Genomic DNA, 14,267 nt, shown 5'->3' with positions numbered 1-14,267 from the left:
GATCCTATTTCGTCTATAGCATTATGTCAAGCTATCTTTTTACGATTCAAAATCGCTTACAAAAGCATATGTTTGTAACCTTACTCATGCTATTCATGAGAATTTCGCTGAACTAAACTTTTCCATTTCTATAAAACAATACTAGGATAATGTTCAATCAAATTCAAGTTTGCAAGTATGTTCCAGACTACTGAATGGTCCTTCATGCATCTCATGACACATGATGGTCCTAACATTTCCATCCTGTCATCCCATTTTAATGCCATTCTCAGCGATATCAAAACCAGAAATGAATTCCAATTAAAGCCAGCGCGATGTTCACGAGATGCTGACCAGCCGAAACCCGCATATGATGGTTACATTGTTGCGCCACCGTACGCGATGGATCAGAGTGATTCAGTCTTAATTATTTAACACGCGCTCCCGCCGTACAACTTCAATCAGCAATCGGAACGACATGTCATCGAAATACTCGCTGCTCCTGCTCGCTGTTCGACATTGATTGATCGACGCCGCACCGCATCGCGCGCCACACCCCGGGCTCTCGCCAGTTCTCATTCAAAATAGAAAAGCTTACCGATTACGTAGGAATAGCCGTCGAGCGTCAGGACACACTTCCTGGTGGCGGTGCCGGGCGGATAGCGGAGGGCTCGCGTGAGCAGATTCTTGCCCGTCTGCAACCGACCACCGACCGCGTCCAGGTGGCACTTGTGGACGGTCGTATCCTTGCAGCAGTCCGGTACGCAGTCCACACAGTCACCGTAGCACTCGTGGCACTTGGCCGGTCCGCGCTCCAGGGCCTGTGCCAGCTGCTGCAACTCTTCATCACTCGAGTTTGAATCACCGGCCATGATGATGCTGATGACGACGACGACGACGACGACGACGATGATGATGGCTGTTTGCACAGGCTGTTTGTTCTTTCTCTCTCTCTCTCTTTCCTTCTCTGTCTCTCTACTCTACGCTCCCTCTATCTAACTGACACGGTGACAGAAAGGACACAAAAAGGAGGACACACAAATGGTCGACCTAGTTCGTGCTTGGCACGGTTCTATCCGCTGCCACCGGAGATTCTTTCGAATCCGCAGAAGAATGCTTCAACTATCAGGGACACTCCGGTTAGACCGGTTGATGGTGGTGGTGGTGGTGGTGGTGATGCATCACAGAAGTTACGAAGAAGTTACGCTATCCGCAAAGTCAATCACATATTATCGATCACACGTTGACCACCACTTTACACAAGAAATCAATCACAGTACGCCGTAAGGATAATGAACAGATATCCGTTTGCTATCGTTCACGGAAATGGTTTATCCAGAGGGAGTTCGAGTTCTCCCAAGCAACCTTTTACTTTTCGATGGGGGACGCACACAAAAAGTCCCACAAATCCCTTTCTCTAGCACATCGTTTTCTTTCTTTCTCCGAACCTTTCCGGAGGTCGCTTACACGTCCTCAACGATGGTCAATGCGACCTCGTAACTGGTGGTGGCTAATTGGTAGGGGACAGAGCGGGCGGCTCTATATAATTAACCCTCGTTGTTAATTTGATCGCTCAAAAGGTTCGCAAATGGCTTGCGCGAAACCCTTTTTTCGGGTGGCTCCGGGTGGTTGGTGACGAATGCAGGATTGTTCCACTTTGTTCTCTGTTGTTTCTGTTTCTTTTAACGAATATCGCTCGGTACTGCATGCACCACGGACCAAAAACGAACGCGAAGATGAATGCGACGACGACGACGAGTACGACGATTGAACCGTTTCCGGGATGGGGATGAGTGGACAAGTGACGCTGCGACGGTGAAACTCCCTCGATGAGATGCGAACGATCCCACGATGCTGCCGGCTGTCGATGTCCGGATGGGCGATGGAACGGATTTTGATGCTTTGGTTGCACAACAATATAAACACGACGACACTAGACACTAGACCAACTCTACTCTTGGTCGTTTTCGCTCCCAAAATACTTCAAGCGCTTAAAAATGGGCCTTCTCTTTACGCTAGTCCAACTGCTCCAAACGCTTCAACAGCTAAGATACGGGATGTGGTTTTTTTTTAAATAAAGTGTTTGTTTAAAAAATATTAAAAGCAAGCCTTCTTCCTCTTAAAAAAGATACTCTTCGTTACAAAAAATGACCAACCGGGGGTACAATCACAAGAGATGTTTGTTTCGTTAAACCGAATAGATGATGGATGCTTTGGGTGCCGCACATCAAAACACTCACAGCGACACATGATTACTTCGTGATGGAAAACATGAATTACAGCATGTTTGCACTGTCACCGCTGCGAGCAAGCAACGCAGTAGGCAGGCTGGCAGGCATGGAGAGCAAAAAAGAAAGAAAAACCAAATCCCACCCAAAAGCAACGGCGTCAACATCAGCATCGCAGGAGAAGAATTGGTAGCACAATTTGCCAAAAGAAAAAAGAACGCAGCGGGACTGGAGGGAGGGTGCGCCTGGCTGTTGATGAAAAACGCTTGTCATCATTATCACGGTCGGAGTACGCCCCTCTCCCGAAGCGCCCACAAAGCTCGGCCCAAAGGCCCAATTCGAGACTGTTGGGTCGGATGGCTAAATTATTGCCTCGAGCATAAACACGCACCGCGCACACAATGTCGTCATGTGTGCTGCGGTTGAGGTGGAAATGGTAAAATTGTCACCATCCCCCCCGCGCGGGTGGTTCGAAGGAAAATCCCATCTCGACACAAGAGAGCCTCCCATTTGTCGGTAACGTACAAGCACGCTCACATACAAGTGAAGCCATTTGTCGCCGCTTTTCATGAGCTCGTGCGTGCGTTCTTGGCCGCCCAAGTAGCGTGCGTGGTGAAAATTGAGACATAAACGCTTAATGGCAAATGCGCTGCTTGGTTGGCTCCTTCAGCGTCGACTACCTTCGCTTCGCTCGTTGCAAGTTTGCTGAAGAACGAAATTTGATTAGACGTTGAGAGCGTACAGAGGACTCCAGAGAAGGAGCAGAAAGAGAAACAGCAGCATGCTGCGGACCATGACAGGAGTGCTGGAAGTGTCTTCTGGGCACGAGAACGTGAGCAAACATCACACACCATGCGACGACCAAGAAGTCAGAGCAGTAGCCCCTTAAGCAATCCAATTTTACTTGGTCCTTTCAACCGGGACCGAGGACAAACGGATTTTTCAAGATCTGCCAGTCTTTCACACCCGGTGGCAGCTCCCCCCCCCCCCGCCCCCCGGGTGGGGTGTGCTAATCGTTTCCAAACTCTCAGCGCCCACCGACCGGTCCAACGAGGAAAAAGTTGAGAAAATCCACTTTACGGAAGACGCAGGAGGTGCTCGCGAGCCTGACGTTTGGAGTACCACCAAACCATCATGTGTGTGCGTGCGTCCGTATGTGTGATGTGATTACCCGGAGCCTGGAAATGGAAATAGGGCCCCCCGGGGGTGTCCGTGTGCCAGCGCTGTGCGCAAAGAGGCTTATTTGGAAAAGGTAAAATTACGTTTCGGGACCTCCAAGGACGTCTTGTAAAAGCGGCAAAAGACAATTCGATAAACGGCCCGTCGTCCTCGTTTTCGTCGTCGTCGTCGGTGATTTGCGAGTTTATTAGGAAAAGCCAATATTAGCTACCGGTGCTCCGGTGGTGGCGGCGTGCAGTGCTTCAACGTGAGCTTATTTGTAAATGTGACGCCATTGCTCTCTACCTCCTCCACTTGATTTATTAATTTTTCCAATCATTTTCCCAATCAATTCTTGCGCACCCCTGCCGCTTTTTTCCAATTCAATGATTCGGTGAATGCTCGCGTGCGCAAGCAGAGCCGACATTAAAGGAGAAGCCAAGATGAAAAGCCAGTTAACACTGGCTGCCTCGGCGGTGCGGTGTTGTTTTATGTCCGTTTATGTTGGGTTCCCAAAATAATGACTATAATTTGGAGCACGCGGCACGGCCACTGCCTTTTCAATGACGGTAGACGGTGGTTGAAACGGTCCCGGTTTTGTTGCGGAATCTCTCTCGCTTAACGAGTTCGATAAAATGGAACGTGACGTGAAAAATGTTTCGCACAAAATTCACGCCACGAATTCACGCAGCGGCAGGTCACCGGAGAGCAGAAGCTGGCTGGCTCGTGGCTCGATGCTCTGCTCGATCCCGTATCTCCCTTTGAAAGATAACGGAGAAAGGACAATGCTGGAGCTGGATGGTGGTGCTGTGCGCTGGGTACCGTTTTTGGGCTCCAGGACAACGGGAGAAAACCGCGAGCGACAGTGAAACCTTTGAACCACGCTGCGTGGCCGACAAGAGAAGGAAAATTGCCGTCGAGAGCTTGGGGAGCTCGTTATCGTGGGGCCATTTCGTCGTTTAATTTATGAAGCGAAGATGGACGAGACAGGGTGTCGGGTGAACGGCCAGATTTGGGGACACAAAGGGAAACCGTGGTGGCGGTTGTCACGAGTGTCACTTTGGTGGTGGCAACGCTAGCGGAAAGAATGCAAATTGAAACGAACCGATGGGGGCGATCATTGCTCCTGAAGGTTTGCCTTTCGCTGGTGGCGTTGCACCAATGTCTCGAGCAGTTTTCGGGGCTTCAGAATTCGCTGTGGGCGATCCGCTTTCTTGGAATTCATTTACGCGATACGCGAGAGCCCGAGAGCGGTTTCTTAGATAAGGGTGTGCTTTGGCTCAATAGCTGGATTGGATCAGTGGCCAGTTTATAAACGTAAAACGATCTGAGACTTACGGCGCGTGAGGTCGAAGCATTAGCAAAATAAAATGCTTTGGATTTTTCGCATTGCAGGTAATCAAATTCTTCAAACGATGGCCCGGGGATTGGAATTAAAAGGAATTTGATATGGAAAATTGGACATTTAGACAATTCCTGGAGATCGTTTCTTTAAGCTTAAAAATTGTTCATTTTTGCGATTTTGTTTACGCCAAATAGTTGCTATTTTTTGAGGGGAACGTCACAGCAAATTACAACCTTTCAAACCGGTTCGTCGTAATATCAGAAAAAAGTAATTAAAAACACAGCCACGGGCAACTGTACCACTAAAGAATCATGTTTCGCGTAAAACGCTTTAAGCGCGTTTCTCAAACTGCTTTCCAAACATTTCAAAAAATGTACAAATGTATAAATTTTTGCATAAACGCTACAACAAAAATTAAAAACCTAAGCTTCCCTTTAAGAGCTTTCCAGGTGCTGCGAGTATTTATTCACTGACACCACACGTTTCGAATATGTTCTGCTCTGTCTTCGGTTGAACTTCCAAAAACTACAACCCTCATAAATGATATGCATAATCACATGCTGAGCTCAACGCAAGGTTCTTTCGACTTTGACGATCACAGAACAGAACATGCGTCGATGGTTCGCTTGCTCCTTTGCATCATTGTCAAAGTCAAGCTACAGCAAAGAATGTCCCCACGAAACTGTTTCTCCACTATCGGAGTTGTCATTCTAGGGCACAAAAAGCACTCTACGTTGTGACTCGCTATGTACGAAGCAAAAAAAAAAACACAGGCCACGAGCCCAAACGGTGGCACTTGCCTTAAAAGGATCCTAATTTGGCTCATGTTTGAATGGTGAACGGCAGGAGCAGAAACAACGGATGACAAAGCATACAAACCGGGAGGCAACATCGAATACGGGCGCACCGCCGCAGTACTATCTCATGCGGCCACTTAACATCGAAACTATCGAACAAAGACAGAAGCAGAGCAGAGGATGCGCACCGGCATCGTAGTAACGGCTCGATAGTAAAGTGAGGGAGCGAGCAAGCGAGCACTCAAGTCGGTTCGGTCTGAAAGGAGAACGACGACGGGACGGAATAAACTTTTACCCACGGAAATCGGATGGCAAACGTCGAGTAAAATGTTGCCGATAATCTAGGGCAATCGCACCGAGGCACCGAGGGAGCATCCGATTGGAAATGGTTTTCGAAAGGATTTCCACGCCGGAGCGTACGTGCTCATGCTCTGTTTAGTGCTGGAAGTGAACCTTTGGAATTGGAAATTGGAAGGAAGGGGAAAATCATTTTCCACCCTCGCATCACCATTCCAGCAAGGTTAAAGCTCAGAAGGGGAATGTGTTTATAATAATCCGTTCCGTGACTAAGGGGCTTTTGGAGTTTACCCCTCTCGTCAGACCTCTTGGAATCAACTGGACTGCGTTTGCGTGCGCTGAGCAGAGCCACGAAGGGCCTTGCTCAAGATGAGACTTTTATTGGAACCAATTGTTTGAGGGGGATCATCGGATACAATGCAGGTCATTACAATGTCCTCCATCGGTCGGGATCGTTCTTTCGTCCACAACAACAGCGTGGTCTTTGGAGTACGGAGCTCCATCAATTCGTCTGTAGGCGTCTTCTGTTATCCTTTCGCTTCGCGACGAGTGCTCCAAACCAGACCAAAAGCCTCGATTCAGCATCTTTCGAGGACTGGAGACAAGGAGAATGAGGAAAATGGATCGCTGGTTGGCCATCGGCATTGGCTGGCAATGGATTGCCACCAAAAAATATGACGAAATGCCATTGTGTTTGCTGGCGTTCCAGTGTGCGTGGGCGGAAAATAGAAGTGGATTGCGTTGGGTGGCAGATTGTTGAGCTTTCTTCATGTTGCGGCTACGGCTGAGTGTGTATGTCTGTAATGTCATTCCGGGCCCCTGCCTCTCAGTCGAATGGGTTGTGCACATCATGATTGGTATTAATGATGGAGAAATGCCATGATGACGCTGCCATTTCTGCTTTGAAGAACGCACCATTTTGCTGACGCCAGCCAGTACACGCCCGCCATTGCGATGTTGCTACCAAGTAGCTTATGTTTTTTGGCGGAAAAAGAGCTTATTTTCGCAAATGTTGCAACGAGTCGTCGCAAAAGAGAGACACTTTGCGGCATCAAGCTGCTATCTTCGATGGAAACGGAAAACTGAAATTGAAAAGCGTCTAATTGGAAGCTGTCGCCATCATCAAACTGTACTTTCCAACTAATCACACGCGTGACGCAGTTCTGTGGCCCCTCTTACCGGCCGTAGCCGCGACCAGAGAACAAGTTTCCTAAACGACCCATTAGAAGCTCAACTGCTGCTCTGCTCTACGCTGCTACTCTGCCCTCCAGTCATGTCGCCAGTCCCTCATTCATTGAAGCTTTCAAAACTAACCGTGCATATTACATTGATCATTAGAGACTGGGGCTGGAGGCAGCGGGAAGTTGACCAACTTTTCCTATCGCTTTGCTACCACGTCGATACCGCTCCAATGGACCACGCCTCGGAACATGAACCACGCCGGGGAATCCAGAGTCATAATTAGCCCTTCCCCTCTCCGGTACTCCCGTACTTTCACTGTCCGCCACGCCAACGGTGGTCGTTGTCCAGCAAAAGGAAAGTTTCCAATAGCCCCACTCGGGTGGGCGCGACTGGGTCTGCGGTAGAATGTCAACCATTTCACAGTAAAATGAAGGAATTAAAATCAAAAGTCCCCCCCCTCGGGGACGGTCGCACTGGTGCTAGTGACCCCTTTCTTTCATCAAAGAGTGCTTTGAAAGCATCATTTAAAAAAAACACATTTTAAAACTCGCAGCACATAATCATCTATCGGGAAACAATGGCCACCAGTGGCGCAGTTAATTCCAACTCCCATCAACCCCTCGCGGACATTAACGGGGCAGAACCGGGGGTGGAGGACTTGGAGCCCAATTTGTGTCGGCGTGTAAATTTATGATATTGTTGTAACACCCACCGACACACCAGCACACACTTTGGGTTCAAGATGCGAGAACCATAAATGCGATCGTCAAAATGAGCCACTTACTATGCCCGCTTCGTCGTCACCGGATCGCCACTTCAAAGGCAATCATTTCCATCGGCCACGCCGTCGTCTGCCCGGGGCAGGAGTACCGGTGGCCACGGTGCCAAACCAAACGCAAACATTACATTTCGCTACGCACCATCGGTGACGACGACGACGACCATGATGATGACGACGAGCGCGCGAACAAAAGGCTACTTCGGGCGTCGCTCCTCGGCAAACTCGGCTGGCCAATAAAATCGACAAATCCGTTCGCTGGGAAAAAAAGGTTCCGGAAAGAAACGGGGGCTAACGGGGACCCCGTTACGATCGACGGTTGATTGTGGGAAGAGCCGGAGATGGAAATGCTGGAGTAGGCCGAAGGTTTCAGGCGAAGATGGCGATGACTATGGCAATGGTGCGTCACCTCCAGCCAAGCTAGTAAGCCAGTCAGTCCACGGGAAAGGCGGGGAAAGCAATAAATTGTTGGTCACCGGACCCAAAAGGGAGGAGGCCCGATGGGTACTGAGCGTAACGTTGGTAACGTATAAAAAAAAGCGAATCTGTGAGAACGAAGAATAGAACCTCCGGTGGTGCACCGTCCAGGGAGATGGAGAGAACATGACGAGGCTTGGTGCGATGGTGGTCGAGCAAATGGCAACATTGCTTGCTCCTGAGAGACATATTGTTTTCCTGGTATTGGTTGGCGTTGCGTAGCAGCCAGCAGGACCTATAGACCCTTTGGCCGAGGTCCAAAGCCTAAGAGTAGTTGGCAACATATAGCAACCATTAAATGGGAGAGCGAAGCAGTAACCGAAAGTGGGCAATAGGTGTACTCTAGAAAATCTAGGGATGAAGTCATCTTAAGGGGGAGCGCTTGCTGAGATGCTGATGTAGCAGCTTCTGCTTCGGTTTCTTCAGCTATTGCTTTATTCTTACCAGATCAGATCAAAGCAAACGGTCTCGGATTGTTCTGGCTCGAGGGATAAAACGGGGGGCCCGCGATGAAGAGAGATTTTAACTCTCAAGAGCATCTCAACTTCAATCGTCATCGGACGATGGACAAGGAGGCCAAAGGAATCCATCAGCCCATGGGTTCATCCGAATCAAGAAGGATCTCCTGAAGTAACCGCTAGATGCCAGTGGTAGTGAAACCCTTTTTTCTGCTTCTCCAATTGTTTGTGTTGGTAAACGTCCCGTAGGTCGTTGCTGTTTGATGGCGGAAACTGTTTGCTGTGTAAGCTTCCAACGCACTTCTGTGGTGCTTTAACCGAAATGACTCTTCTGAAGGAGCCCTCGTCCCGTTTCTTAACTGACTCAGCTATTTTGGGGCCCCGGAATTCCCATTACTCTATCTTGAAAGCTGACCAATTTCCCTCCAGCGAAATAAAACCGAAACTCACTTTTCAACCTTTTGTCGGGGAATTTAAACTTAACTCTTGGGTGGACTCAAAAAACACTGACATCCATATGCTGGGCACGGATTACAGTGATCGCGGTGCCTCTTTTCACAACATTCCCCTGGTCGGCCAATTGCTCTGTGTGTCGCGACGATGTGTTGATGTCTTCTGCTGCATCGCCACGGACGCCGTTGTTTCGATGCGCGATACGATGCGATGCGATACGATGCTTCATGCATTAATCATCAACGCGCGAAGTACATTTCTCGCTTGCTCCCGTTTTCCCTTTCGGCGTGTACAGCAACCTGGCCACTTTGGTGCCGGTTAATGCAGTACCTCCGGCGGCACATCATCATCATCATCATCATTCTCTCACTCCATTGGGTCGTGGTTGTGGTGGACCCAGGACCTGTGTCTGGGTCATTTGGGGCAGTGCGGGATCGTTGGTGTGGTGGTAATTGGTTTGTAATTGTACGGCAGGGCAATGGGTTTTCTTGTGTCGCCGCAGGGCCGAGGACCACTTCGCAATCATCAATAATTCATCTTTAGCCCCACGGGTTTCGCGACAACAACATCGAGAGGGCGCGTTGCAATCGCGACTGGCGGGCCGGGGGGTTCGAACAGCTCGGTACCTGTGTGAGAACCGAAGTACCGAAGGGGACAGTGGAAAAGGTGGAAGTGGAATGTGGTGTGCCGATCGACGCGTTCGTCGCGGTTGCTCCGTTTAGAGATGCGCCTCGTTTCTAGGTTAATCGAGGTAATTAATTAATTGATTAACCGTGGGCTAGAGATCTTCTGAGGCGCGTGAGGAAGCTGGAAATCCATTTAGCAAATGACCGGTGAGAGTGTGGCCCCCGTGCGGGAGAAGATGCTTCTAATCTTAATCAAATTGGATGTATTCCCACTGGACGGTGATCGGTGATTAATGGTCGCTTCCTCACCATCAGTTCAAGTGTCCGAGTGCCCTTTTTTTGGGGCAGTTTGCGTTATCTGTCTTGCGTATCGATTGATGGTCGAATCGGAGGGCATTTCGTACACCCTCGCTATCCCGGAACGAGCGTTCCGTGTTATCAGTGCGTTATTGGGTGCTGGTTAGAATTTTCGAATATTTGCTTTCGTCGTCGGTCGCACCAAAGGAAAAAAATATAGGGGAACGCGAGAGTAGAAGCGAGAGAGACGTGCGCCCTATAAACACAATCATTAACAACCATCATCCTGTGTATTATCGAGCGGGGCAGCGTCTAGTTCCTTTAATACTGCGAGAAAGCGAAGGATCCCGACTACCTTCCGTCTAGCAAGAGATCCCGGACCATCTTAACACCTTGCAGATGGTGCCACGAGTGCCATCACGACCTCATCGAATACGTTTAGAGAGAGAGACTAGCGGCGGGAAAAAGCGAAACATCACCGTCTTCCTCCAGCCAACTGTCAGTGATTTCATGGCGTTACGTTATTCGAAAACTTTGTAGCGCAATCCTCAGGTCCGCCACTCTTGCAGAAGTCAAGAAGTTGAGTTCATAAAATGATGATGTTTCGGGTCGTAAACTACTGCTGCTGCTGCTCGTCTACCGAGTTTGCGCTACATTGACACAGGGCGTGACGCGGGCATCCTGGTGGACCAGAACTTTGATGATGAGCTCATCATCTTCTTTTTGGCACAAGTATTGACTTTACAGTTCCACATCCGACGGTCCGTCCGTACGGGCGGAGTCCATTACTTTTTGATGGTTTCCAGATCAGAGGCCAGTCGGGACGGTAATAAAATATGAAATGTGAATACATGTGACGTGTATGCGCGGGATGTAGAATTTTAAATTGTTGCAAAAGTTGCAGAGAAAAATGGAATTGGATTGGCCGTCCAACGAGCAGCAAACGATGCCCGGAGAGCCATTCGTTGGTCATCTCTCAAACAACATCAACAGTGGATCCGATGTCGCTCTAGGGGGGCGTATTATCTTATCAAAGGGACCATTCTTTTCCTAATCGAATCCAGATAAGTAGGTGAGTAGGTAATAAAACTTGAATATGGTCTCTCTTATCATAACCATCTGAGCGCTAGCGCTCTACGTCGGTCAGCCCCCCTTTTTGCTTCGGAGTCAGTATCGAATCAACTGCCAGAGAAATGGCCGCACCGCTAGTGTTCCGAGTGTCCATCGTGACACTGTTGTTAGTCTGTGCCGCGTCACAAATCACCGCCACCGTACGGGACCTTGAGGAAAAGGATTGGTACGAGCACGCCACCTTCTACCAGATCTACCCGCGCTCGTTCAAGGATAGCAATGGCGACGGTATCGGTGACCTGAAGGGCATCACTTCGAAGCTAGAGTATCTGGCCGGTCTTGGTATCGATGCGGCCTGGCTGAGTCCACCATTCAAGTCTCCGTTGCGTGACTTTGGTTACGATGTGTCCGATTTCTACGACATACAGCCCGAGTATGGTACGGTGGCTGATATGGAGGAGCTGATCGAGGAATCGCACCGTCACGGTATCAAGCTGATGCTGGACTTTATCCCGAACCATAGCAGCGACGAGCACCAGTGGTTCATCGAGTCGGCCCGAGGCAATCCGACGTACCGAGACTACTACGTTTGGCATCCGGGGCGGATAAACTCGGTGACCGGGGTCCGGGAACCGCCAAACAACTGGATCTCCGTGTTCGGTGGTTCGGCTTGGAAGTTCCACGAGGGACGCGGTGAGTACTATCTGCACCAGTTCACGGATAAGCAGCCCGATCTGAACTACCGCAATCCGGCCCTGCTCCGGGATATGACGGCCATGTTAAGCTTCTGGCTCGGGAAGGGTGTCGATGGGTTCCGGCTCGATGCGATCAACCACATGTTCGAGGATGAGCAGCTGCGTGATGAGCCACCGGGTTGGGGGCCACCCGGTTCCTACGACGAGCTCGATCACATCTACACCAAGGACAATCCGGATACGTACGAAGTGGTGTACGGTTGGAGGCAGCTGTGTGAGGACTATGGCCGCCAGACGGGCAAAACGATCATCCTGATGACGGAGGCGTACGCGTCGATCGAGAACACGATGCGGTACTACGAGGAATCGCCGGGCGGACGGCAGGGTGCCCATATGCCTTTCAACTTCCAGCTCATCTACGATTTCAATAGTGATCAGAATGCGATTGGGTTGAAGCAATCGATTGACTTCTGGTTGAACCATATGCCGGCACGCCAAACACCGAGCTGGGTCGCGGGATCGCATGATCACTCCCGTGTGGCCAGTCGCGTTGGGTTGGTGAAGGTTGATCAGTTGCTTACCCTGCTCCACACACTTCCCGGTACCAGTATCACCTACTACGTAAGTAGAAATAGTCTACAGAACATTGTTTTCCTCTTGAGATCATGAACACCAACACTTTACTTCTCTCGGTAGGGAGAAGAGATCGGAATGCTGGACTACAAGGCGGCCGAACAGTTTGACAACCGTGATCCGAACCGCACACCGATGCAGTGGGACAACACCATATCTTCTGGGTTCAGTACGAACCGGACCACCTGGTTACCGTTGCATCCGGACTATCCGACGCGTAATGTCGCGATGCAGGAGTCCGCGGACAAGAGCACCCTTAAGCACTTTCGCACAATGACCAAGCTGCGTCGCCATCGAACAATGATCGATGGAGAGTTCACACATCGGACGGTCGGACGTGATGTGTACGCTTTTAGTCGGGATCTGCACGGTGAGGATTCGTTCGTGACGGTGCTCAATATGGCTGCTGAGGGGCGTACGGTGGATCTAGGGGACTTTGTCAACCTGCCAGCTTCGCTGACGGTGGAGATTGCGCAACCAAACTCCAATTATAAGGCAGGGTAGGTAGCTCTAACGGAGAAATGATTTGGAGGTGATATTCGCTACGACTCCCCATTGTGATGCCCTGCTCCCTCTCTCTGCCTTTTCTAGCGATGAAGTGTCCATCCACCAGGTGAAGCTGCTGGCACACGATTCCGTCGTACTGCGCGGAGTGGTGTCCGGTTCCGCTACCGTTCACCTTTCGTTGGCTGTCGCCATCTTGGCGTTCGTGAAAAATGTTTTGTTCTAAATCCGAAGCAGCAGTAGCAGCAGGTGTCACTATGGCGCAATAAAAATGGAATACACACAAAGGGAATGCAAAATACAGCGGCGGAGACAGTACTTGTAGGTGCTCTCTCCAAGAATCCCAGGCCGAACGAAGAAGTTTTGCGAAACAACTGGATTGGATTGTGAATTTGATTAAACATTTAATTTTCCGACGTTTTCGTTTTTTTTTTGGCATTCCATTCCCAGCGTTGAGTGCTGGAGCCAGGAGCGAGCTGTTAAATTGAAAAACGAGGCGTGTTGCGCGTGTTTGCGTGTACCAAGCGTCATTTCTGCTTGTTTCGTTTAGTCCAATCCGGGCTAAATTAAACAACTTCTGCGCGTGACGAATATCGCGCGACGGTCACCAGTCGCTCACTCTAAAGGAGTGCAGTGGATGCAGCAGCAACGACGACGACGGCGACGACGACGACGACGATGGTGCATTCGCGGGTAGGAATTCGCGTGTTGTCGCGTCTTGCAATTAATCGTTTCCGGTTGCGTGCTGCTGCCGTTGATGCTGGTGGCATGGTTCGGGTCAACGAGTTGCCAACAGAGAGAGAGAGCGGTAGAGAAGAAAAAGAAATGAAGACAGAGAGACGTGGACGGGGAGGTTTGCTGTCTGGACCGGGGTACGAGACAAGAGTAATTACACCGATTTCCAGCTGTGTTTGCGCGCGCACCTCCCCCCGGGGGTGAGTAGCAGAAGCGGCATGCTGAGAACAAGTTCCTGAGCTACTTGTCTGGGAATTCGCGATGCCCGCGAAGCCGTCCATTCTCGGCTCAGCGGGAATGTTGGCAATGTTTATCGAAGCAAAAGTTAGGATAGCAGCCATCATTTGTTTGGCTCAAGTCAGAGTTAAAAGTTTTCAGTTTCGAGTCTGAACCCAGCGGAGTTGGTGGGGGTTTGATGGAGCGCGGACTCGAGATTTTGTGACTATGAGTTGCCGGCAGTATATTCGGGACGATGGACGAGCGATCGTGAAGATGCTCGTACATTAGTTTGATATCCAATTTATTGAATTAATCATAAACTTCAAAGTTTGTAG

The 14,267-nt window shown here is 49.9% G+C and overlaps 2 protein-coding genes across 4 annotated transcripts in view; one reads left to right on the top strand and one right to left on the bottom strand.

The window, feature by feature from the left end:
• The window catches only part of LOC126570375 (dual specificity calcium/calmodulin-dependent 3',5'-cyclic nucleotide phosphodiesterase 1-like), a 73,018-nt gene extending 71,894 nt beyond the window's left edge, over positions 1-1,124 (bottom strand). For all 3 annotated transcript variants that reach the window (XM_050228099.1, XM_050228100.1, XM_050228102.1), the window contains exon 1: positions 578-1,124. In XM_050228099.1, coding sequence (XP_050084056.1) covers positions 578-851 — 274 coding nt within the window. In that variant the 5' untranslated portion in view covers positions 852-1,124. The remainder of the gene's footprint in view (positions 1-577) is intronic.
• Positions 1,125-11,250: 10,126 nt separating this feature from the next.
• Positions 11,251-13,394, top strand: LOC126570378 (alpha-glucosidase-like). Its single transcript, XM_050228105.1, has 3 exons — positions 11,251-12,462; positions 12,538-12,974; positions 13,066-13,394. The coding sequence occupies exons 1-3, from the start codon at positions 11,269-11,271 to the stop codon at positions 13,202-13,204; spliced, it is 1,770 nt and encodes a 589-aa protein (XP_050084062.1). The 5' UTR covers positions 11,251-11,268; the 3' UTR covers positions 13,205-13,394.
• Positions 13,395-14,267: the final 873 nt, after the last annotated feature.

This window comes from Anopheles aquasalis, chromosome 2 (assembly GCF_943734665.1).
Source record: "Anopheles aquasalis chromosome 2, idAnoAquaMG_Q_19, whole genome shotgun sequence".
In the NCBI taxonomy this organism is placed as follows: Eukaryota; Metazoa; Arthropoda; class Insecta; order Diptera; family Culicidae; genus Anopheles; species Anopheles aquasalis.
Note: the sequence above shows the minus strand (reverse complement) of the source record. Positions and strands in the feature narration are given on the sequence as shown.

What these genes read in the sequence shown, in the direction of transcription:
- LOC126570378 (XM_050228105.1), top strand. Translation starts at nt 11,269, where the DNA reads ATGGCCGCACCGCTAGTGTTCCGAGTGTCCATCGTGACACTGTTGTTA. An exon ending in GTACCAGTATCACCTACTAC is followed by an intron (nt 12,463 to 12,537) that starts GTAAGTAGAAAT and finishes TTCTCTCGGTAG; the next exon opens with GGAGAAGAGATCGGAATGCT. An exon ending in AACTCCAATTATAAGGCAGG is followed by an intron (nt 12,975 to 13,065) that starts GTAGGTAGCTCT and finishes TGCCTTTTCTAG; the next exon opens with CGATGAAGTGTCCATCCACC.